Source organism: Lasioglossum baleicum, chromosome 8 (assembly GCF_051020765.1).
Source record: "Lasioglossum baleicum chromosome 8, iyLasBale1, whole genome shotgun sequence".
Taxonomy (NCBI): Eukaryota; Metazoa; Arthropoda; class Insecta; order Hymenoptera; family Halictidae; genus Lasioglossum; species Lasioglossum baleicum.
Window position 1 is genome coordinate 1,095,262 of NC_134936.1, and position 26,974 is coordinate 1,122,235.

The 26,974-nt window shown below is 38.2% G+C and overlaps 3 protein-coding genes across 3 annotated transcripts in view; 2 read left to right on the forward strand and 1 right to left on the reverse strand.

Annotated features, from left to right (window-relative positions):
- The window catches only part of LOC143211246 (dynein axonemal heavy chain 5-like), a 181,294-nt gene that overhangs the window by 98,931 nt on the left and 55,389 nt on the right, over positions 1 to 26,974 (reverse strand). The window lies entirely within an intron of this gene.
- Positions 22,632 to 24,433, forward strand: LOC143211549 (uncharacterized). The gene is made up of 2 exons (XM_076429330.1): positions 22,632 to 23,963; positions 24,411 to 24,433. Exons 1-2 carry the CDS (start codon positions 22,730 to 22,732, stop codon positions 24,431 to 24,433), a joined length of 1,257 nt encoding a protein of 418 aa, XP_076285445.1. The 5' UTR covers positions 22,632 to 22,729.
- On the forward strand, positions 22,632 to 26,944 carry LOC143211248 (uncharacterized). Its single transcript, XM_076428733.1, has 7 exons — positions 22,632 to 22,693; positions 25,244 to 25,440; positions 25,510 to 25,701; positions 25,814 to 25,882; positions 25,968 to 26,239; positions 26,310 to 26,469; positions 26,548 to 26,944. The coding sequence occupies exons 2-7, from the start codon at positions 25,245 to 25,247 to the stop codon at positions 26,658 to 26,660; spliced, it is 1,002 nt and encodes a 333-aa protein (XP_076284848.1). The 5' UTR covers positions 22,632 to 22,693; position 25,244; the 3' UTR covers positions 26,661 to 26,944.

Below are 26,974 nucleotides of genomic sequence, written 5' to 3' on the forward strand. Positions count from 1 at the left end.
TTATTTGTGGTTATACGAAAAAATGTCAGAGGAGAAAGTTGCACTGTTCAATATGGTAAATATAATGGCAAAAAAATTTTTTTAAAATCAAATTTTCGGAATTTCAAGGTCATCGTTATTTTTTTTAAAATTAAGGTCATATAATTTTGCCATATTCTTATTTAGAAAAAAATTACAAATCCAACGATATATAATACTTTATAGTTACGATGAATTTCAAAATTTTCGAAATTTTCAATTTGAATGCGCCACGTGATCCTTTTTTCCGATCGATCTCAAATTTTGCACAAATTTTTTTCTCACCAAAAGGAACCATTCTGGGGGGCGTCGTGAAAAAAATTCGTTGGTCAAAAAATAAGGGCCACCCTAGTGGGCACAGTCGAGACTAATAATGAGACTGTGGATTCCTATACGAAAGGAAAATTGACTGCATGAGTTATAAAAAATAGGGATTAAATAGAAATATGTTTTTTTTAATAATTTGCACAGGTATCAAAGAAATTCAACAATATTGTTACATGATTTGCAATTTATTAAAACTATTAAGGGAAGGAATACATTTGTATTAAAGTCATGTTTCTTACAGTTGAGATAGAAAACTTTCATATATATTTTCCACAATATTTAAATAATATCTAGATAATAATATTATAACAATATCTAAATAATTAAATTAAATTGATGATATTTAAATAGAACGTATCAAAAAGTGCCATAACTTTTTCCATCGCTGCTTTTACGTACTCTATTAATAAAACACTTGAAATTTATCATTTGTTTAGACTGTTTCTTTCGACTCTGTTGTAACTATGGCAAAACAGTCTAATTTTACACGAAGAGCAATTAAGAAGTTAGGCTTGGATACCATAGTCTTATTTTCCTCGTAATTAGACTGCGGAGATTTCTGTAAAATGAAAGTTTTGTGTATTATTTACATGATATAGAGGCTAAGTAAAAATTTACTTTACTCATTAATAATTTCAATATGTTGAAAATAATATATCGACTTTCTTGAATTCTTTTAATCTTTTTAACTTCCCAATTTTATGGGGAAGTTATTGTAATGACCCCGAAAATCGAAAATCGATTTTTTAGCAGATCTTCACGTTTCATGGTCATTGCAGTCATTTTAGACTATTTTCAGCAAAATGTTCGTGTGTGTGTGTGTGTGTGCGTATGGCCGTTTCTATGTAATCAAATTTTTCGTTAACGTTTTCAGAAAAAGTAACAACGCGATCAGGATGATGAATGATGCAATCGATGTGCCCCGCTGTAACTTAGAGCTGATTAGATTTTTGTCCATTTTGGTCAAGCAGTTTTTTAGTTTTTTTAGTTTTTTCGAAAGAAGTTCATTCAACAATGCAATTTATACGAGAGAACGGAAAGTTTCCACCGAAGAAACAAACGTAATTACACAAAAAATTTTTTTTTCGATTTTTTAAAATTTAAAAAAAAAAATTTTTTTGAAATTTTTTTTGTACCTTACGATGATGTTTCCGCTTACAATAATCGAAAATTATCCCAATGCAAGAGTGAGTTAATCATCTCTACTCCCGAGAATACATTTTCAGAGAATATCGATGAAAGTACAAAAAAAAATTTATATTACAATCTTTAAAAAAACAATCAGTTTAAAACGAATTATTAACTGAGATTAAATTGAAAATTAATGTAAACTATATGATAATTATTAATAACATTGATGTTGAAAACAGATTGGTTAATGGAGCACACATGCGGAATATTAAAATTTATTACTTTTCAAGAAAATACTAAAATTCCGTCTATATTGTGGTTAGATTTTCAATTGGCCAGAGTAGGAGTGAAAGTAAGAACTCGTTATCGTGATTATATGAAAAATGCAAATATTGATCAAAATTTTACACCAATAATAAAAATATCGAATCAAGTAAATATGTCGAGTGAGGAAAAATATCGAATCACACGTAGTCAATTTCCAGTGGTTCCTGCTGAAGCGATTACGATTCATAAAAGTCAGGGACAAACATACGAGAAAGTATGTTTGGATTTTAAAAAATCAGAAAGGCGAACTTTACAAATGTTGTGTGTATAATAGCACTGAGCAGAGTTTCAAAATTGAGCGTGGTTTATATATTTTGGGACAATTTAAATTAACAGTATCGAAGAAAACCAAGATCAATACTGCAAACCCGGATAATGAGGAGTTGTATCGTTTGCGAAAAACTAATTAAGACAATTTATTTTGCAACATTAGAATGCTATAACAAGGAACTAAGCGAGCAACGAGCATACGATGTTGGTTTAATGCGACGCCATATAGCAAACATTTTGATAAGTAGAAAACTATTGAATTTCCCTGAAAACGTATAATCTTCTTAAAACGTACACTTAATAATGATAATAATATACTGCAACTAACGAATCGGGAAGTTCGTTGTGTGGCTCGTGGAGAGTCACACACCAAATAAAAAAAAAACATTAATAGCTATAGGTACTACTAGCTATGCGTACCACTAACCCTGTCGCAAGAGCAGTCCTATCCGCGAGCTCGCGAAGCGAGCGAGCAAAAACAACCCTACTCGCGAGCGAGCGAAGCGAGCGAGCAACAATAACCCTCTAGTTATTGTTTTAAATTGCACCTACTCATTGTTGTTGTGAATGCATAAAATCCGCAGTCTATTCATAACAGAATCAAATTAGGACAAAATTGGGAATATAACTGTTAGTATACAGTAGTATACACGTTTTCAAGAATAATTCCTTATTTTTCTTCTCTTTCTGTATTAACAATATAACTGAGCTGGTAAAATGCATCACTGATTTAACGGGTAACGCCACTCTAGAATTTTTTGGTTCAATGATGCTGTATTATGTGAAGTATGTGGGGAAAAATTTTAAATCGAGGAAAAATCGGGAACACTGTTTCTTTCGAGATGCAATCACTCGCAGCGAGCTGTAGGTGAGTTTATTGTAATAACCAAAACTTTAGATGCGTTTTTCTCGAAAGCACTGTCACGTCTGCCGACGTGTTGCCATAGGTTATAAGCATAGCCAATAAGAGTAGGATATTGTAACCGTAATTATTAAGAATATTGATTAGTTATAAGTAGTCATACTTCGCTCCGTTCATCAGATCCGATTCTCACCTCATACCATATACCCATTCTTATCTTAACCCTTGTATAATAATCATATCTTAATGTATTCCCCGTAGCAGTATCACGTAGCATTCACCGTAATCATTAATCGCGCGCTTCTCATAACATCCATAGCGTTATGTCTAACGAGACATCCGGTAGAAGATAAGACACCTATGTATTCGACCTCACGATCCTAAAAAGAGTTCAGTTAATTCAGTTCAATTCGGACAGCCAGTCTGACACGTTCGTTCAAGACTCCAGCGAGGCTCGCCGCCTCCTGGATGTCCCGGTCCGGACTCCGACAAGTCCTCGCTCTCATCCGCCTTTGAGCGGTCTTGCTATATCACGCGCTTCTAGTTCATTATAATTTAATTTCATACGTTACAAATATATTCCAACTTATTAATTTAATAAGTGAGTCTCGCTTAGTTCTTCTCCCTACATCCTCGCGCTGGCGATACTTTCCTATTCAATTCGCATTCGTCGCTATCAATTACGAAAGCTCGTGCGCGTCAAAGAACGCGAGACGGAGGACAACAGCGGGGTATCTCCCGCCAACCGAGGATCACCGACGACGTGATCTTCCCAGGACGAGTGAGGATCATCGTCCTCCCTACGACGATCCAGCCTGATTCGACTGCAGCCGTCAACGAGCAACGAACGCAGTTCGCATAAACGAAGCCTGCCTGTATTCTCTCATCGATCGTCATACTCAACTGTCCGATAAGTCGCTAAATATTTCCCTGCGAAGATTCGCGCCGTCTCAGTTATCTCTGCTCTCGTCCGCCGCTTTGGGCGAATCTACTGTAAGTGTTAAGTAGAATACGCATGTTCGCGAAAGTCGTGGTTCCCAGTCAGACGTCGGACGTAACGTGCCGCGTGGATAAAAGGTTGTATCGCATTTGAGAGCGTCCAGTAAAGGGGAATGGGTCGCGGAACGATAGTTTCGCGAAAGTCAGACTCCGGGACGTAACAAGCACATTCTTTGAAATTTCCGGAAACATAACTCAAAAAGTTTTCAATCAATCTTCTTGAAATTTTGTGCAGTGGTTCAAAATAACATAACTCAGGAAACATCGTAGGGATTTTTTGATTAATTAACAATTCTTTTTTCTATGAACACTTTAATGCCTTTTTCGTAGTTTTCTTAACACTACTCTAAACATCCCTACGATGTTCCCTAGATTTTGGTATATATAATATCAGAAAATTTTTGATTTTTTCTTCTAGGACCATCCGTTCTTGAATCAACCTTTCCGGCCATGCAGCCCTCCGAAAAAAAGTGTTGTTGCTTGCCAGCATCCACAGCCGCCATTTTGGATCCAAAATGTTAAAAAAGTTTAGAAGCCTTCTTGAAAGTATATATTAATACAATATAGTATTTTTGTTTTTGATTTTATACCTTGTATGGTATTTATTTTAAAAATTCCCGATAAAAATTTCCTGATAAAAATAAGGATAAGGTATCAGCAGAAGTTAAAGAATTCGTTGATGAGAAGTAAGTTAAAAAGATTAGATACTTACCTTACTTCCTGTGTAAATGAAAATATAATCATGGAAAATAGATATCTAATTTAAATTACATTACAATCACACATAGCCTACAAGGAGTGCCAGCGGCAATCGCAGCGATACGTCGGGTGATCGTTCGTCAAGTGATATACGTCAAATAAACGTTCAAATACTTCGTTATGTTTAATTTTATTGTGTTTTATATATTAGAATACAATATACCTTCACAAACTAGTGGGTTATCAAATCATTTCAACGAAAAAATGATTACATTAGTTCTGTTCACAAAAATCGATTTCTTGCAAAATCCTGAGGTCGTAGACAAATTTTGAGACCAGATATGAAATCAGCGTGAAAAAATCTACGGGAAATGATATATAGCATGTTAAAAAAAATTCTTTCCGCGCGTGGTAACGGAGAAACCACATTTTCTTGAAATTGTGAAAGTTTAAAGAATTTTCTCAAGGTTAAAAAACCTTCGTACCATAATCTCCCTATTTTCCCATATTCTGTCAAGTTTCAGCTTTAACTTTAAAAAAATTTCATCGCTCTACCCCATATTTATCGAAAGTTCTTTGATTTTGAATCGAGTTTAGTCGAAAGTTCCCACTGTGCGGCGTTGCCCCTCAGTGGAGGGGGCAGATTTTGTGTAGGCGGTCTCTGAGAAATAACGCGACTTTACTGTAATGATAAACATCGATGTAAGTATCGTTTATCGAAATTGATACGACAAATATGTAAATATCTGTGGTCATAAATAAATATAGTAGTTCTTCAATCGAAGTCCTGGGTCGCCTATCTAATCGAAGTCCAGTGCCTACTCACTCCACTGCCAGCCAACGCTGCTCCGCGCCGTAAGGCGGCGATGATTGATCTCGGCTCGGGTATATCGGTGTGAACACCACAACATTGACTCGAGTGAATCGAATTCTCAAACTTCTTAATTTTCATTATTGTTTTATGGGACTTTTACTAGCTTATTCCTGGCATTTCTCTGATTACAATGACACCACACACGATATAATTTCAACTGTATTTAGTGGTTTAATCGACGGTGAAAGTTTCGGGAGCAAGGAAGGACAGCGACAACGCGGGCCTTTGAACTGTACCGGCGACGTTCGAAACTTTCATCGTCGATTAAACCACTAAATACAGTTGAAATTATATCGTGTTTGGTATCATTTTGCATTAGAAAAATGCCACGAATATGTTGTGAAAGTTCCATTCATCAATAATGGAAAATAAACAAGATGCAACTTTGGTGATGACGCACGGGCCTTTAAACTGTGCTGGCGACGGCGACACGCTTCGGCGACGCGATCCTATTTCATTCCGTCCTTCTCTATGTTCGGCTCGTCGATTGAAGTCTCGGAGCGGTCGGCGCGGTAGACGCAGTCATAAAAAAATTTTTTAAAACCACGCTTATATTAAAGTGCACTAAAAAGGAGAAAATAATTTTTTTAGACATTAGTCACAATAAAAAAAGACGCAATCTTCGTGGGCGCTCCACGCTTTTATTTATTGTCGCTAATGTCTAAAAAAACTAGAGGGTTATTGTTGCTCGCTCGCTTCGCTCGCTCGCAAGTAGGGTTGTTTTTGCTCGCTCGCTTCGCGAGCTCGCGGATAGGACTGCTCTTGCGAAAGGGTTAGTGGTACGCATGGCTAGTAGTACCTATAGCTATTAACGTTTTTTTTTATTTGGTGTGACTCTCCACGAGCCACACAAAGAACTTCCCGATTCGTTAGTTGCAGTATATTATTATCATTATTAAGTGTACGTTTTAAGAAGATTTATACGTTTTCAGGAAAATTCAATAGTTTTCTACTTATCAAAATGTTTGCTATATGGCGTCGCATTAAACGAACATCGCAGGCTCGTTGCTCGCTTGGTTCCTTGTTATAGCATACTAATGTTGCAAAATAAATTGTCTTAATTAGTTTTTCGCAAACGATACAACTCCTCATTATCCGGGTTTGCAGTATTGATCTTGGTTTTCTTCGATACTGTTAATTTAAATTGTCCCAAAATATATAAACCGCGCTCAATTTTGAAACTCTGCTCAGTGCTACATACAACATTTGTAAAGTTCGCCTTTCTGATTTTTTAAAATCCAAACATACCTTCCAGTAAGAATGGTAATTATTTTTCTCGGCGCACAGGTTCGATCAATTTCTACACTAAATGAATATAGCTTGAGGGGCATGAAACGTTATAGTCCGAGTTCGAACCAAATAACGCTTCCGATTCGGGTTTGAATCAGCAAGATGCCAAATGCTATTTTATTGGAGGAAAACAAAGGTGGAGTGTTTCGTCCCAGGCCCGCTAGAGGACTCATCAGTAAGGCTATCTAGCGGACCCTGCCTTAGACAACAAATGTCATGAGGAAAGTTCTTAATATACTAATTGGTGTCAGTTTAGTAACTTGTGAGAAAGTCTTGTTCAACCGCTTGTCCATCTTGCGGACGTTTGTCAAACCAAGGCTTTAACTCTAATTTTTACGCCATCTATAAGATAAAGGAGGTATTTTTCGCGATCGCACTATTTTGAAAGAATGGTAATTATTTTTCTCGGCGCACAGGTTCGATCAATTTCTACACTAAATGAATATAGCTTGAGGGGCATTCATTTAGTGTAGAAATTGATCGAACCTGTGCGCCGAGAAAAATAATTACCATTCTTTCAAAATAGTGCGATCGCGAAAAATACCTCCTTTACCTTCCAGTAAGTTTGTCCCTGACTTTTATGAATCGTAATCGCTTCAGCAGGAACCACTGGAAATTGACTACGTGTGATTTGATATTTTTCCTCACTCGACATATTTACTTGATTCGATATTTTTATTATTGGTGTTAAATTTTGATCAATATTTGCATTTTTCATATAATCACGATAACGAGTTCTTACTTTCACTCCTACTCTGGCCAATTGAAAATCTAACCACAATATAGACGGAATTTTAGTATTTTCTTGAAAAGTAATAAATTTTAATATTCCGCTTGTGTGCTCCATTAACCAATCCGTTTTCAACATCAATGCTATTAATAACACTGTCCAACACCAAATTTGATTTCAATATACTGTTGGGTCCTTCTTATAGAGTTTTTTGCGCTGATTCCGAATCTGGTTTTAATTTTTTCCCTATACGTCCAGTTTTTGAGAAAATGGAGTTTTAAAAAAAGACATATTTTTCAACTTTAAACAAATATTGCGATGTTATTATAAAAGATATTGAATTGTTGTTTACAGCAAAAGATTCTGTAGACTTTCCCGAATACAGTGATATCCAATATTAATACATTATGATTGTTTAAACATGTTTAAACAATGATTAAAGACGGAGATGCACCACTTTTGCACCAATTTTTGCGGATATTTTCGAATTTATCTCAAAAAATAAGGGTCCAGCGAAAAATTGAACTATACCACGCGAAAGAGCAGACTTTTATCTTGAGAAACCCCCCTGTGAAGTTTGCATGGTCGACGTTTTTACCGAACCAGAAAGCAAAATATCTTCGCCCGACATGCGTTGACGCCAGTGGTGCTCTTCCACTAGCGCGGTCGTTCGTCGGAATACGGCGCGGCGCGCTGCGATGAAACGGCGCGTGGCTATAAGCGCGCAATTATTATTTTATTAAATGTTATATTATTGTTATTTATTATTTATTAGTATATTTATTCTGTATAAATTATTTTTGTATTTTTTAATGTTAGTCTCTCGTTTATAGTATATTTAATACAAAAAATACCTTTTGTAACAAAAAAATAATTTATTCACACACTACACTATTACACTATTTACAATGTTAATATATATGTGTACACTATTCAGATATAATACACTATATCGATTTAATATGGAGCAAACTATTTTAATTATGTATTTAAGTCAATAAAAATAGTCCCGTTTATATTGTGTTTGGACTTATTTTACTCGGAAGAATCTCGAGTGTTCATTGGCACTATAATTACAATACATAGATAAGACGACAATTACTGAAAATAAAATTTTTCAGTCACCGCATTGCAGACTTTCCTTACATTGTATGTATTCCGTTGTCCGTAGACCGTCATTTATTTCAAAATATGTATCGTGTTGGTTCTTAAGAAAACTGATGCCAGAGTTCAGTTTCGGCTTTGTGTTTGTTGAAATCAGTCGTGTCAAGCATTTCAAATCTGCATTGCTACGTATAAAACTTCATAAAAAACATTTATAGTTATTTATAGTATTTTAGTTGTTCTGTATATAATATATGTATTTTAGTAGTGTATTATATCTGAATAGTGTACACATATATATTAGCATTGTAAATAGTGTAATAGTGTAGTGTGTGAATAAATTATTTTTTTGTTACAAAAGGTATTTTTTGTATGAAATATACTATAAACGAGAGACTAACATTAAAAAATACATAAAATAATTTATACAGAATAAATATACTAATAAATAATAAATAACAATAGTGTAACATTTAATAAAATATTACATTTAAGTAAGCTGACATAATTGCGCGCTTATAGCCACGCGCCGTTTCACCGCAGCGCGCCGCGCCGTATCCCGACGAACGACCGCGCTAGTGGAAGAGCACCACTGGCGTCAACGCATGTCGGGCGAAGATATTTTGCTTTCTGGTTCGGTAAAAACGTCGACCATGCAAACTTCACAGGGGGGTTTCTCAAGATAAAAGTCTGCTCTTTCGCGTGGTATAGTTCAATTTTTCGCTGGACCCTTATTTTTTGAGATAAATTCGAAAATATCCGCAAAAATTGGTGCAAAAGTGGTGCATCTCCGCCTTTAATCATTGTTTAAACATGTTTAAACAATCATAATGTATTAATATTGGATGTCACTGTATTCAGGAAAGTCTACAGAATCGTTTGCTGTAAACAACAATTCAATATCTTTTATAATAACATCACAATATTTGTTTAAAGTTGAAAAATATGTTTTTTTTTCAAAGCCATGATTTTCAAAAACTGGACGTATAGGAAAAAAATTAAAACCAGATTCGGAATCAGCGCAAAAAACTCTATAAGAAGGACCCAACAGTATATTGAAATCACAAAAAAAGTTGAAATTTGTTGGACAGTGTAATTATGGTATGGACACATGATTATGGACACAAAGACTGTGTACAGTTTCTGCTTCTTCTCTTTTTTTACGATTATCTCGTAAACTAAAGCCGATCGCCAAAAATTCAAAAGAGAAATGTTGTTCAGAATCATGGTCTTGACAACGTATCCAAAGCTTATCGAAATCGGAGAGGATTCACATTATCGAGAAACTCTTGTTCGTTGCGATGTCACGGCGCACAGTGGGGTATTTGGCCTGAAAAAGTGGAAAAAACTATTGTAGCGTTATTTATTGGCTCAAGGTTATAATATTATATATCGTTGGATTCGCCTTAAGATCAGCTACAGCATTATGAAATCCAAAATACATTTTAGTATTTGAAAAATCAAATTTACCTCAATTTTTTGAAAAAAAAAAATTTTTTTAACTTTTATATATTGAAATTTGTAGACGACTGAATACTGTTCTTCTTTTGTTCGAAACATTTTTTTCTCAGATTATCGAGAACCCCTGAAAAAGCGAGGCGATAGTGGAATATTTGCACTATTATAACTTGAAAAGTATTTAAGAAAAAAATATTTTATTATAGCGTTTTGGAAAGCTCTGAAAACAAGCTACAAGAATATGCAATAAAAAATAGGGTTTTCTATTTAAGAAATTGAAGATGACCTTCGCGTGATTTTCAAACGACTATCCAAGGTCAAATCAATAACGCCATTTTATGGCCCCCTCGAAACCATACAACTTTTGTCAGAAACATTTTTTAACCAAAATGCTTAATTTCGAAGATATACGTCTGTTTCACTTTGAATGACTCACCCGGTATATTATAAGAACATTTTTAAATTATTACCATTAATTTTCATCCAAAAACACATCACAAATTTCTACCTCGGATAATATTTCTTCTTTATTTGAGGCCAAGCGTAGCCGAACATGCAGGCGTACGCGAAACGCTGCTAAACGCTTAATACTAAATTAGCTATAAAATTTGAATCCGGACATATCCGGAAGCAAACTTTGTTGGCTTATAATCACAAATCTGTTCCGAATGTAATGACACCAAAAAGAGCACTCAATATCGCTTTATACTATAACAAAATAGTCAATAAAGTTTTGTAATTTTTAAAAAGCTTACAGAATGATTGGTAATATTCAAATATTAATAACTATACTAATTTAAATGATAACACAAAATAAAATCTATGCGAAAGTGCTCTGTATATCTACCTGAACAACTTTTGTAATACAAGAATTTACAGAATTTTCCTTCAAACGCTTGAAAATCGCCAATGACGCTGTCTTGGAGACTGTTTAAGAACGCCCAGCGCGCCTTAAAATCTCTCGACTTTCGATGAAGTTTATTACTTCACGGGTGTACAAACAGAAAAAATAATATTGCAGCCTTATTCTGCAGACCTTTAACTACAACGAACAACAAAAATGTTATGCCATACGCAAAAATTTAGAAATCGAATTTTTTCCACTTTTTCGGGCCAAATACCCCACTGTGCGACGCCGACGCGTTCCTTCGATTTTCACCAATTTTCACGTTGCCGAAGTTTCGGAAGCATGAGTCGGAAAGTCGGCATCTGGAGACAGCGCGCATTTGAATCCCTGGACGGCGCGGCGCGGCGCGGTGTACATTTTGCTATAACTTTTAATCTAAAAAAGATATCGAAGCGAAAGAACTAAATTTAAAAAAAAAACCGGGTTTAATGGTTCATCCTAAAATATGTTTTGTATATTTCTTAAATAATATTTTTCGTTGATTTTTAAAGTTAAGATGGTCCAGAGGGCCCCCAACACAAATTGATTTTTAGTCGAACCATGCTCAATAAACAATTACGAAAAAATTAATAAATATTCTACCTAATAGCACACATCACCGAGACTTTTTTCAGATTTTTCAGATCATGCAAACATGTTTTAAAAAATTGAAAATCTTTAAACATTCGAAGAAAATGCATATTTCGTATTGAAATTTTCGAGATACCAGTTTTATAAAAATTCAGTAGTCAGATATTATTGAAACAATTGTCCTTAATTTTTTTCAGAATTTTTTATAAATTGTATCGGTGTTAAAAAAATCCAAATCAATTTTTTCGATACTTCTTTACTTTTTTGTAGATGTATTATGTACTATTGAATATTTTTATATTCAGAAAAATAATGTACAGACTTAATAATGCAATACAAAACATTTTATTTACATTACATTTCAATATATGAGCGTAGCTTCCAACACTTTCGGTTGGCGTAGGCGGCAAAGTCTTCGGCTGCAAACTTTTGGCCCTTGATCGAATCCCGCACCGAATAATTCTTTTTTTCCTTTAAACACATTTTTTTGTTCTTCGTTCTTCATATAATGATAGCAATGAAATTTTACTTATATTTTTAAAGTGTTATTCATATTTTTAAATTGCGGGTGGAATATAGTAAAAATAATATAATAGTAAATCTTTATAGTAAAAATTTATTATCATTTTAAAGAATTATACTCTTGTGAAACTGTAGCCTTTATGCTTTTATTTCTAATTACCTGTTTGGATTACCATTGTTTGAACGATTGGAGTTCGAATCTTTGTAGACTCGGTTCTATTTTTATCATTAAAATTGGAAATTTTCTGTTCATCTACCGTCATTTTAACTTCTGATTTAAAGACCTTTTCTTTTTTTTTATATACAGCTGTCCTTCTTTTATTAATTTCACATTTAGATAATTACAATGATAGTGTATCGTTAGCACTTGTTTTGGCAGTTGCGATATTTTCTCTTCAACGCGTGCATCTTGCGATTCAATTGAATCCGATTCTGTGGGATCGTTCAATATTAATGGAACTCTCCATATTTTTATCATATCGCTATCGGTAGTCTGAATATCCTTATGGTTTGTGTTCTTTTTAACATCATTGTAATTATCTGAGATTGTTTTACTTCACTTCCACTTTCTACTATCTGAGATGAATGATTGGAACTTGAGTCGGAATCTATTAATTTCCCATTGACTTCGTTGTTCATCAAATTCAAAGACCTCACTTTACACATAAATACCATACATGGCCATCTATTTCTCCGTTGGTACTTTGCCGTTTCTTGAGTGTTACAACAGTTATAAATGGTTCGAAATCGTAGGACATCAAACTTTGTGGGCTTATGATACATCAGTTGCCATTGCAAAGATAATATAACACCAAATTTCTAATGTTTGAAAATTAAAAGTTCTTCTAATGATACATGAAAAGAAACTAACTAACATATATAGCAATAGTAAAATATGAAGTTGTATATCATTTGACATTCAGCAGAATCAATAAATGAAAGTAGTACATAATGTCAAAGACATTGCAACTAATTGTGAGCCATCATGATGGATTTTCGTAGTCAGAGATACTATTGCATAAAACATTTTTAAAACACTTTGAAAATATATTTGAAATGTTGCTACAATAATTTAATGTAAACAAAGAACAAAAAAAATTGTTTAAAGGAAAAAAAGAAATATGCCAAAAAGTTCGCAGCCGAAGATTTTGCCGCCTACCCCAACCGGAAGTGTTGGAAGCTACGCTCATATATTGAAATATAATGTAAATAAAATGTTTTGTATTGCATTATTAAGTCTGTACATTATTTTTCTGAATATAAAAATATTCACTAATACATAATACATCTACAAAAAAGTAAAGAAGTATCGAAAAAATTGATTTGGATTTTTTTAACACCGATACAATTTATAAAAAATTCTGAAAAAAATTAAGGACAATTGTTTCAATAATATCTGACTACTGAATTTTTATAGAACTGGTATCTCGAAAATTTCAATACGAAATATGCATTTTCTTCGAATGTTTAAAGATTTTCAATTTTTTAAAACATGTTTGCATGATCTGAAAAATCTGAAAAAAGTCTCGGTCATGTGTGCTATTAGCTAGAATATTTATTAATTTTTTCGTAATTGTTTATTGAGCATGGTTCGACTAAAAATCAATTTGTGTTGGGGGCCCTCTGGACCATCTTAACTTTAAAAATCAACGAAAAAAATTATTTAAGAAATACAAAACATATTTTAGGATGAACCATTAAACCCGGTTTTAAAAAAAAAAAATTAGTCCAAATTTCGCTTCGATATCTTTTTTAAATCAAAAGTTATAGCAAAATGTACACCGCGCCGCGCCGCGCCGTCCAGGGATTCAAATGCGCGCTGTCTCCAGATGCCGACTTTCCGACTCATGCTTCCGAAACTTCGGCAACGTGAAAATTGGTGAAAATCGAAGGAACGCGTCGGCGTCGTTCGGTCGAGCAGGTAGTCACACGGATATGGTAGAGGTACGCTTGTGTGTAGCGCGCGTGCAATCGAGCAGGCACTCACACGGGCAGAGTAGAAGTACGTTCGTGTGTAGCGCATGCGCAGCAGAAGTATCGGCGAGGACGGTACGTCCACGGTCCGTCAGAGTGGGGGGTCCTGTGCCGGAGGGGAAGCGTCCTCGCGTCCTCGATTCTGGCATCACTGAACTGAGGTCCTACGATGCGAAGTGGGCCAGTGGAGTGGGGATGAGTCGGAGTGGGAACACGTAGTGGAGTAGGTAAGCGCTGGCGCGCGGAGTGGGGATCGCTGGCAGCGATGACGTACTACCGAGCGTCGCGCGGGGAGGTGTAATGGTTCAATTTTTAACTTCCCGATTTTATAGGGAAGTTATTGTAATGACCCCGAAAAACGAAAATCGATTTTTTAGCAGATCTTCACGTTTCATGGTCATTGCAGTCATTTTAGACTATTTTCAGCAAAATGTTCGTATGTGTGTGTGTGTGTGCGTATGTCTGTTTCTATGTTATCAAATTTTTCGTTAACGTTTTCTAAAAAAGTAACAACGCGATCAGAATGATGAATGATGCAATCGCTGTGCCCCGTCGTAACTTCCCAGATAGCACCATACGTCCATAGGACGTACGTTTTACGTCCAGTTTATATCCGAACGTCCTACGTCCATTCTGAACATTCGGAGGATGTCCTTAGGTCTTAAATTCTGGACGTTCTCGGGACGTCCGTTTTTTAGGTTTCACGAATGTCCTTAGGACTTAAATTTTGGACGTTCTAGGAACATCCGTTTTTTAGGTTTTATGAATATCCTTAGGACTTAAATTTTGGACGTTCTAGGAACGTCCGTTTCTTAGGTTTTACGAATGTCTTTAGAACTTAAATTTTGGATGTTCTAGGAACGTCCGTTCCTTAGGTTTTACGAATGTCCTTAGGACTTCAATTTTGGACTTTCTCGGAACATCCGTTTTGTAGGTTTTACGAATGTCCTTAGAACTTAAATTTCGTATGTTTTAGGAATGACTGTTTCTTAAGTATTACCGAATATTGTTAGAACTTAAAGGCTATGCCCGCGTGTTTGGTAGTGAAATTAGCCCCCAGCGGGATTTTAATCGTGCTTGGACCTTTACCCAAAAAGACCCTTCTCTGCCAAGTTAAAGCCCGATATTTCATCTGTAAGGGTAGTTATCGAGAAAAATTGAAAAACCAGTTTTTGGCCTAATTTCCCTATTTATTGACAATTAAAAATTCTGAAAAAATCTGACACACATTTCGGATACTAAACCACATAGTAGATATCATTTCCAGATTTTTCCATTGCAAGCCCTAGTTGTAAAAAATGAAAAACACGGAAAAAACGGGAAAATGCAGATTTCGTAATAGAAATCTTAAGTTGACTATCACAGATTTAATTTAGCAATGAGATATTACCGTAAGTATTATGCTCAATTTTTTCAAATTCCTGAGAGTGGTGCGTCATAGTTAAAAAAAAATAAAGACCACTTTTTTGGCGTTTTCCTTAAGTTATACTTATCTTTTCTGAATCTTAAAAATATATGATGTAATATTAAACGTTCCTGTATTGTATACGTGACTGTATTAGTTTTATCTTTACTGGATGTCTTATTCAGTATGTAACATTCGATCGTAGGGAGAATGTGCCAGCTCACTCGGCTGTCCAGGGTTGTTCTGAGCCACGAATGAACAACGCAGATACGGGTTAAACAGATCTCTTTATTAGGGACCGAGGTCCTTCATCACAGTACGTACGTCGATCGGCGACGTGAATTAATACAAAACGCAAGTTAAACCTAAAGTCGCGGACGCGAGATAAACGCGGAGATAGTGAAACGCGGAGCGGATGATCGGAGTGCGAAATAATCAGAACACGACGCAAGATGAGCGCGATGACAGTGAAACGCGGAGCGGATGATCGGAACGCGAAATAATCGGCACGCGACGCAAGATGAGCGCGATGACATTGAAACGCGGAGTGGGTGATCGGAGCGCGAAATAATCGCGACGCAAGATGAACGCGATGACAGTGAAACGCGGAGCGGATGATCGGAGCGCAAAATAATCGGAACGCGACGCAAGATGAACGCGATGCGGACGGTCGCAACTTAAAGCTAACGGCGCTAATCGTATGACGGCGAACAGTAGAGCGGATAGTACATGAGACAGTGTACTCGATAATGCCTGGGTCCAACCGCGGACGATCGTGACTCGACGGCTCCCTAACGATTTCGAGAACGACCTCGACGCAGCGGGGTTACCGCAGTGACCATTTTATGGCCTTACAATGCTTCGCATGGTACAGGTATTAGGGAACGAGATGCTCGCAGTTTGTGCCGCCTGAGCGTTTAGGGATTCCTCGTGCCGCGTGACACTTGAGGCGAAGAGTCCCGTGCCGTGTGACACTTGGGTCGAGGATGCCCGGTGGTGCGTGCCACTTCGGACGGCGGAGATTTATGTCTCTCGCAGGAAGGGTCTCCCCGTGTTGTATGACACTTGGGGCCTTGGTGTGGTCCGCAGGAAAAGGTTGGGATAGTTCGTGATACAGTCGTAGCATTCAAGAATCCTCTCTATTAGCCAGATCGTAGCCCGAACCGATTTGCTACGGCCTCCGCCGCCCTACTTATACGCCTGTCGCGATCTATTTACTCGCGAGAATCCGCGGCGTCGCGGTAGCCACCTCGCGGCCGCCGCGGGAAGTCGCGCTTCGCGGTTTCGCGTGGCGCGCTCGCGGCTGGTGTATGAGGGAGATGTCTCGTGTCTTATATAATCATTACATCCCCCTCCCACTTCGAGGCGCGAGACTTCTACCTGCTGTATTGACGATTTATCGACTTAACCTAATTTTATACCTAACTTAACCATACTTCTTACAATGTACTGTCCTTACTTGCTACTGTACAACTTATACCTAGCCTTAAAGTTACCTTATAATTATTCTTGCGGCTTTGAAATTGTCGACCGTTGTCCGTAATTACCAGTCGTGGACATCCGTGGCGGAGGATTATTAATTCCTCAAATGCCCGGGCGACGGCTGGTGCGGTTGCCTGTCGTAGTGGTCGTATTTCTGCCCATTTGCTGAATTTATCTTGCAGCACCAGTAGTGTTGTGTAGCCCTGGTTAGTGCGGGGCAGAGGTCCTACCAGATCGGCGGTGGCAACGTCCCATGGTCCCATGGCGGGGGTGGTAAACATGTTTCCCGCTGGTGCTTGTTGCATTGCCTTGTACTGCAGGCAGCTGTAACAGCGTCGCACATGTTTTGCTGCTTCTTGACGCATTCTCGGCCAATAGAAGCGTTGCGAGAGCCGTGCTATTGTTTTCGCGGTGCCTAGGTGGCCAGCGGTCGGGTCGTCATGCATGCGTCGCAGGGTTTCGGCTCTCTCGGCGGATGGAACGCATCTCTTCCATTCCCAGTCTGGGTGTAGTCCCGTGGTGTCCGGTATGCGGCGGTATAGTTGTCCCTGGTGTTGTTTGTATTCCGGGTACTTCTCGGGATTTCGTTTCATGCCTTCTTGTATTTTCTGGACCCAGGCGTCTTGTGGCTGTTCTAGGAGCCCCAGGTCATCTGGCTGTCGTGAGAGGGCGTCGGCTACGAAGTTTTGCTCGCCGCGCCGGTACTGGACTGTGAAATCGTATTGTTGCAGTTCCAGTCCCCAGCGAGCGAGTCTTCCCGACGGGTTTTCTATTCTCTGCAACCACTGTAGCGCCTGGTGATCGGTTACAACGGTAAAACGGTATCCCTCTAGGTATGGGCGCATTTTTCGAATGCCCCACACGACCGCCAGACATTCCTGTTCCGTTACCGAGTAGTTTCTTTCTGCGCTGTTTAACGTGCGGCTTGCGTAGGCGATTACTCTTTCTTCGCCCTTGATATCCTGTGTAAGGACTACTCCCAGGCCGTGGCCGCTGGCGTCGGTTTGTAATACGAATGGTTTGTCGAAGTCAGGGCAGGCCAGTACCGGAGCTTGCGCCAGTTGTGCGCGTAACGTTTCGAACGCACCGTTTTCGGCTTCTCCCCAACTCCATCCTCGCCGTTTTTGTAGGAGTCGATGTAGCGGCTCGGCTGTGTCTGCGAAGTAGGGGATGTACCGGCGGTACCAGGACACCATTCCCAGGAACCGACGTAGCTCTTTTAAGCATGTAGGAGCTGGTATGCTCCTTATTGCTTGTACCTTCTCGGGATCGGTGTGTACGCCCTCGTTCGTAACCCGATGGCCCAGGTATCGGAGTTCGGTTTGGCCGAAGTGGCACTTGTCTGGGTTAATACGGAGGCGCGCCTGTTGTAGCCGCTGTAGTACCTCTCGCAGATTATCCAGATGTTCCTCGAACGTTTTCCCCAGCACGATTATATCGTCGAGGTAGGCGAAAGCCCTTGGTTCTAGCTGTGGCCCGATGACCGTGTCGAGGAGGCGCTGGAAGGTCGCTGGTGCGGAATGGAGGCCGAATGGCATGACTTTAAATTGGAAAAGGCCTCTCCCCGGTACTGTAAATGCCGTGATTGGTCGGCTGTCCGGGTGTAGGGGTACCTGCCAATATCCATTTGCCAGATCTATGGTGGAGATGTATTTCGCTCCCCGTAATTTTTCCAGTGTGGCCTGTACCTGTGGGAGCGGATATGCGTCTTTTTCGGTCACACCGTTGACTTTCCTAAAGTCGATACAGAACCGAGGCTTGCCATTCGCCTTCCGCACGATTACTACCGGCGAGCTCCATGGACTGGTAGACGGCTCTATGACTCCGTCCTGTAGCATTCGATCGACCTCTTCGTCGATTATCTGCTGTGTCGCTGGATTTCGCGGCGTGTACCGCTGTTTAATCGGCTCATTGGTTTTTAGCCGAATCTGGTGCGTGGCCAAATGCGTTGTTCCCTGTAGTTTCTGGAATTTCGGTATCTCGGTGTCTAACAGTTCCCGTAACTGTAGCTTTTGCTCCGGTGTACATTCTGCGAGCCCCTCTGTTCTCTCGACGGTGCTGATTTCCTCCTGGAGTTTCCATGTATTCTCCCCGACGGCTATGGAGGTACCTAGAACGGTTAATGCATCTACCCCTATTAGTATTCCCTGGGATAGTGTTGATAGTACTGGGCAAGCGAGTACCAGTGTGTCTCCACAGAGGTTGATCATGATTTCTACCTCATTATGAATTTCGACGACGGTGCCATTCGCCACGCGGACTGTTGTTTCCTTCGGAATCGTTTTGGCTCCCTGTTGTTGGCACCACTCGGCAATGTCCTGGCGGAGGTATGAGCGTGTTGCTCCTGTGTCGAGTAGGGCCCGGAACTGCTGGCCGTACATTGTCACGGGAATAAATATTCGCGTGTCTTGTTCTAGTTCTGCGGCGGCGTCATGTTGTTTGGTCGGACGGTGCCCCGGCCGCCGACCCTGTTCTCGTTTCCCGTCACCGGGTTGCAAGTGCATCGGAACGTGGTTATGCCAACGGTGCCGCAGTACGAGCAAAATGTTTTCGGCGTCCTGCGGCACTCCGTTCGCTGGTGGCCTCTCTGGCCACATCTCCAGCAGCATGTCGCTCGATTGTACGAGCTGGAAATTTCGGCAGCACTGTTTGTATTCAGTGGTGGCTCTCTTGTAATCGCCGCCCGCTGCTGTTTCCGTTCCTCCGCTATAGTTTCCTCTAGTTCTTCCGCTCGTTCTAAAAGGTCGTCTAGTGTGTCGACTTCTGTTCTCCGAATGAACTTTTTCAGCTCCGCTCGTAGGTTTCGGAATGCCCTTTCTAGTTTCTGTTCTTCGTTGAAACCACCATGGCGACGCATCATCGTTTCTAGGTCTCTAACGTACGCCCGGGTTTTTTCTCCTGGCTTTTGTATCCTGTCTCGGATATTGTCCTCTAGGTCGATGAGTCGGTTACGTGGCAGGAAGTTCTTGTGGAAGGCCCTGAGAAAATCGTCCCAGGTCTTCCACTCTAGAGATCTATTCCAATACCATTGTAACGCCTCGCCACGGAAGACTTCTGCCAGGCATGGCAAGATGTCTTCTGATTTGACTTTGAATCCTCTGTGGAGGTCTTTTAGGCGGTCCAGGAAGTCCTCCGCGCCTTTCCCACCATCGTAGTGTGTTCCCCAACGGCGGACCCTCTCCATTATCGGCTGTGCTTGGCAAAGGGAGGGGGGGGAATTGGGTGGGGTTGGGTCCTCCTTCTTGGCGTTGTCCATCTCTGTACGGACGTGGTTGGAGACCCTTGCTCGCAATTCGTCTACAGTACCGTCCTGTTCTAAGCCCCGTCGGTGGGCTTCCTCTATTAATTCGTTTTTACGTAGGCGGTATATCCAGCTGGTGCTCATTCGTGGTTCTCCCTGTTATAGAACCTGTTCGGGCGCCATTTTGTAACATTCGATCGTAGGGAGAATGTGCCAGCTCACTCGGCTGTCCAGGGTTGTTCTGAGCCACGAATGAACAACGCAGATACGGGTTAAACAGATCTCTTTATTAGGGACCGAGGTCCTTCATCACAGTACGTACGTCGATCGGCGACGTGAATTAATACAAAACGCAAGTTAAACCTAAAGTCGCGGACGCGAGATAAACGCGGAGATAGTGAAACGCGGAGCGGATGATCGGAGTGCGAAATAATCAGAACGCGACGCAAGATGAGCGCGATGACAGTGAAACGCGGAGCGGATGATCGGAACGCGAAATAATCGGCACGCGACGCAAGATGAGCGCGATGACATTGAAACGCGGAGTGGGTGATCGGAGCGCGAAATAATCGCGACGCAAGATGAACGCGATGACAGTGAAACGCGGAGCGGATGATCGGAGCGCAAAATAATCGGAACGCGACGCAAGATGAACGCGATGCGGACGGTCGCAACTTAAAGCTAACGGCGCTAATCGTATGACGGCGAACAGTAGAGCGGATAGTACATGAGACAGTGTACTCGATAATGCCTGGGTCCAACCGCGGACGATCGTGACTCGACGGCTCCCTAACGATTTCGAGAACGACCTCGACGCAGCGGGGTTACCGCAGTGACCATTTTATGGCCTTACAATGCTTCGCATGGTACAGGTATTAGGGAACGAGATGCTCGCAGTTTGTGCCGCCTGAGCGTTTAGGGATTCCTCGTGCCGCGTGACACTTGAGGCGAAGAGTCCCGTGCCGTGTGACACTTGGGTCGAGGATGCCCGGTGGTGCGTGCCACTTCGGACGGCGGAGATTTATGTCTCTCGCAGGAAGGGTCTCCCCGTGTTGTATGACACTTGGGGCCTTGGTGTGGTCCGCAGGAAAAGGTTGGGATAGTTCGTGATACAGTCGTAGCATTCGAGAATCCTCTCTATTAGCCAGATCGTAGCCCGAACCGATTTGCTACGGCCTCCGCCGCCCTACTTATACGCCTGTCGCGATCTATTTACTCGCGAGAATCCGCGGCGTCGCGGTAGCCACCTCGCGGCCGCCGCGGGAAGTCGCGCTTCGCGGTTTCGCGTGGCGCGCTCGCGGCTGGTGTATGAGGGAGATGTCTCGTGTCTTATATAATCATTACAAGTATATAATAAATCAGTAATAATTATATTAAAATATATTAGTCCGTAAATGACTAAAAACTGAAAGTACTCAAAAAATATTTTTCCGAAAAATTAATTAAAAATAACCTGCATATCGTTCAAAAATAGTTTTACAAAGATTTAACAACAATCATATGGTTAGGAAAAACCTTCTGATTAACGAAAAAAAGAATTGACTTCACCGGGATTCGTACCTGGTCCAAAAAGTCTTCAGCGGTTCCGAAGCAGAGACCATAGCCGCTGCACCAATCGGCGCCGTTTGAATTGTCTTCTAAATATTCGAATATATCTACATAGTATTATTTTCGTTTTTTGTATTACGCAAGTTTTAAAGTCTGGAAGATGTTTCTCCGAACATAGGAACGTTTAATATTACATCATATATTTTTAAGATTCAGAAAAGATAAGAATAACTTAAGGAAAATGCCAAAAAAGTGGTTTTTATTTTTTTAACTAAGACGCACCACTCTCAGGAATTTGAAAAAAATTGAGTGTAATACTTACGGTAATATCTCATTGCTAAATTAAATCTGTGATAGTCAACTTAAGATTTCTATATGAAATCTGCATTTTTCCGTTTTTTTTCGTGTTTATCATTTTTTACAACTAGAGTTTGCAACGGAAAAATCTGGAAATGATACCTAATATGTGGCTTAGTATCTGAAATGTGTCAGATTTTTTTCAGAATTTTAAATTGTCAATAAATGGGGAAATTCGGCCAAAAACTGGTTTTTCGATTTTTCTCAGTATATAATTACCCTTACAGATGATATATGGGGCTAAAACTTGGCAAAGAAGGGTCTTTTTGGGTAGGCTATCGAATGGTCCAAGCGAATTTCACTACCAAACCCGGGCATAGCCTTTAGTTTTCGAGATATTCCAGGTGGTAAATATAGTGCAGTACGCACACAACGAAGTGCTTGTATATTGTTGTGTCCGTCTTTTATTTAACCACTGCATTTGAAAAACAATTGTCAGCGCAAGCGACAAAAGACGCGCTACGCGAAAGAAATCGCGGATCGCGTAGGCATTCTCGCCATTTGAGCATTAGCTGGCATCGGTAATAGATCAGGATTCTGTGACAAGTGAAAGAAGAAAGAAAGAAGCTTGTGACGGAGAAATTTTTTACTATTTCAGGTAAGTCTGTATTTTATATTTTTGATAGATTTAAACATGCCTGGTAAAAGGAAATTACAGAAATATTATAGGCGTGCTAAAAAATCTTTATGTCAGGAAGCCTCTACCTCATTATATATAAAATCTCCAAATGATTTAGTTGACTTAAATTCTTCTTTAGATAGTATTATCGAAAACGAAGTTTCTGTAGAAAATTTTCAGATTGAAGAAATTACAGAACGGCAGGATTCCGCACATCCAGCTCACGAGTCGGTTGAAAGAAATAATATTGAAACTTTTCCTCTACTTTTATCAGAATGGGCTGTAAAGCACAATATTTCTCATGCCGCTATTAATGATTTACTTCCTATATTACATAGGCCTATACCAAATAACATACCAATAGATGCTAGAAATCTTTTAAAAACATGTAGAAAGAAAATAGTTACTAAAGCGATTGAAGCAGGGCATTATTATCATTTTGGCTTAAAGAATTCTATTCTAAACCTCGTTCGATTCGTAGACATTTCATTTATTAATAACAATATTATTGAAATTAATATCAATATTGACGGTCTTCCGTTATCGAAAAGTTCTACTAGTCAAGTGTTTCCAATTCTTTGCAGTCTCACAGGATATATAAATGTTGAAATGGTAGGTATCTACCATGGTTACGAAAAACCAAAAGATATCAATAATTTTTTATACGATTTTGTTGAGGAGGCTAAAGACCTTATTAATAATGGATTTTTAATTAATGAACAACACTTTCATCTTCATATAAAATCATTCATTTGTGATGCTCCCGCGAAATCTTCAATAAAATACGTGAAAGGACATACAGGATATCATTCGTGTACAAAGTGTTGTATCGAAGGAGATTTTATTGATAATAGGGTATGCTTTCCTGCTTTAAATAATATTCGTTTGAGGAATGATTTCGAGTTTAGATCAAAAATTGATGATGACCACCATATTGGTACATCTATTTTAGAAAATATTCCGGGTATAAATATGATCGATTCTTTTACTTTAGATTATATGCACTTAATTTGTTTGGGTGTCATGAAAAAGTTGCTTTTGAATTTATGGTGCTGCGGTAAACCTTCTACAAAAATCTCACATTTGCAATCCCTTAATATATCTAATTCTTTAGTTTCTTTAGCGAAGTATATTCCATTAGAATTTAATAGAAAACCGCGAACTTTAAAGGATCTTAAGCGATGGAAAGCAACAGAATTTAGGCAATTTTTACTCTATACTGGCCCAGTAGATTTGCTACATAATTTAAGTAATAATAGATATTTGAATTTCCTTTCATTGCATGTTGCAACAACCATTTTATCCAATTCAAAATATTTTGATTTTATTGACTATGCATCTGAGCTATTACAATATTTTGTAAAAACTTTTAAATCTTTATACGGATCTCAGTATACATATATCTCACAATATACACAATCTTATACATATTGCAGAAGATGTTAGAAATCACGGGCCTCTTGACAATTTCAGTTCTTTTAAATTTGAAAATTTCTTACAATCCATTTTAAAATCTATTCGGAAAAACGATAAAGTATTGGAACAAATAGTAAAACGACATTCGGAAAAATGCAATATTCCCTCGAAGAAAAAGATGTATGTAAATAAATTACCTATTTTTAAAAAAGAACATTTTGAGGGGCCCTTAATAACAAATATCAAAATTACGAAACAATTCAAACGTGTCGATTTTCAGCATTTCTGTTTAAAAACTACTGAGCCTAATAATTGCTGTTCTCTTAGTAGTAGTGATATAATTGTTGTAAAAAATATAGTATTATTGAATGAATCATATAAAATTATTGGTAGAAAGTTTTTACATCTGAAAGATTTTTATAAAACTCCTTGTAGATCGTCCTGCTTTGGAATTTTTTTAATTGAATCTCCTGATTTAGGTCCTTTGGAAATGTTCGATATTGCAGACATTGCTAATAAATATGTTAAATTGAAACTTGAAGAAAAAATTATTGTTTTTCCCATGCTACATTCTGATTGCTCTCCGTAAGTCCGTACATGTATATCTTTTTTTGAGGGTAGATATTTTAGAAACTACCTTCATGTTACAGAATTTTTAGCACGCTCAATAAGTATATCTGTCCCAGTCAACTGTAACTATTGCAGTTGTATTGTATGTAAAGCCAGCAAAATCGTGGTCTATTTTTTCTTACCGGATCACAAATTAATAAAATATTTTTATCTCGCTAATTTGCAATCCGATAAAAAAAATTGAACCACATCATAGGACGATAGGGCTATTGGCGAACTACCTATGTTATAAAAAAAAACAGTAACGCGCCAGGGTAATACCTCATATGGGTGGTGTGGAAATTTACCTATACTATTGATATTATAACATCAAAAGTTTACTCGTTATCAGTTTTCAAATGGTTCTGCCAATGATCGTCGTACAGGCTTAACGTAGGATTGAAATCGTTAGATATTACGGTTGCAGATAATTGCAGACAACATTTCTTTAAATAAGTTTTCTTATTACTCTTCAATTGTATTAATTTTGTTAACTATTTGCAGTATGAATTCGTGGAGCATCGTACAATTTGTGAAAGATGGCACGGTAGAGGCAGTACCATCAGCATGGTTGCTAAATGGTTACTGCTACTGGCCATCATTACCACCAAATCGTTTAGCAAATGCTATTAAAAAATGTGAAGAAATAAACACAGGTTGGGAGAAACACAAAGTTAAATGTTTTATAAATGGAACCTTTGGTAAGGTAAAAATGTTGTACTATGTACAATGAAACTAAAATAAATACTTATCATTAAAAATACTTTCAGATGATTACGCAAAAGCAAGATCAAAGGCCAAAGTGGCAGAAGAAACATCAGACTTGCAGTCAGAAGCTGAACCCCCAAAAAAGAGAAAAAGACAAAAAAACAAGCATGTATCAAGCAGCGACACCGATGACGATTCCAATTCGTTAATATCTCTGCCACTGCCTCCTACGTTGCAAATACATGAAACATTAGGTTTGTAAATGAATAGTTTTATGCTATGCAACATTGTACTATTTATAGCTACTTAATTTTTCTTCTTTTATAATTATCACATTCCCATAACAAAAATAATTATTGTTTTCAGATGTATGCACGAACAATAATGAAATTTACAACAGAGAAAATATTCCAACGAAATCTGTTGTAATTAATGGTAACTATATTAATAGATTTATATATAAACAAATAATACAAAAATATTTTTAAGCACCTGACACCTACCAAATCTAAATTTTCAGAAAACCAAGAGACGTCTCAACTGGACAATAACAGCAATACAGTACAAAAATATTTAAAAACCATAATAGAACAGCAGCACCTATTGCGCAGTATAATGACGGATGTTTTAAGTAGAGTAGAAGGATTAGAAAAAAGTTTGAAAGAGCATTCTGCGCCAGGACAAAAAAGACCGTCAATTTTCAAACTAAATATATTATTTCCAATTAATTGTGAACAAGAATTGCAGAAGTTCGAAACACATCTGCAAGATGAGAATAATTTTAGAGACGCGGTAAAAAAACATAACGTTAACGATACGAATAGAATTCCAATTCAGTTGTAACAAAATGATTAATTTGCAGGTCCACGAATTAGCAACACTAGGAGGCACAAATAATTACAATTTTGTAAAACGGGTCATGGCCTGTTTAATGACTAACAAATTTGGTACAGAATACAGTTGGCTAGGAAGAAAAGGCAAAAAAATGTTTCATTCTCTAAAATTAGCCAAAATAATAATAGGTAATTATCACGTTTATTTTATTATTATATTTATTTGTATACGATTGAATATTATTTAACTAAAATTCCATTGTTTAGATGCAGCAGAAAAATCGGGAGTTTCAAAAGATAAGAAAGAAACGGAAATTTCTATTCAGTCATGGCTCCGGAGGGCCATGGAGCGCAATAAGGTTATAGTCAAAGACTTGTAGTTCAATTATATACCTGCACATTGTATTTTTAATTAAAAAATATGTTGAAAGCTTATTTTACGTTCTTTATCAATTTTATTACCCCCTAAGCAGCTACCGAGTTTTGCTTGTAGAGACGTAGCAGCCCTGCTTTATACATGTACAATATAAATAAATAACCTCATATATAATAAATAAAATCTTGTAGATTTAAAAAAAATAATAATAAATAGTATAATTGCACTTTTGTTGAATATGTTTTTAACGTTGCAAAGAAATCGTTCTTCTGAAATATGTACAATTTATCAGATTGTTTAATACGTTTACCATCAGAA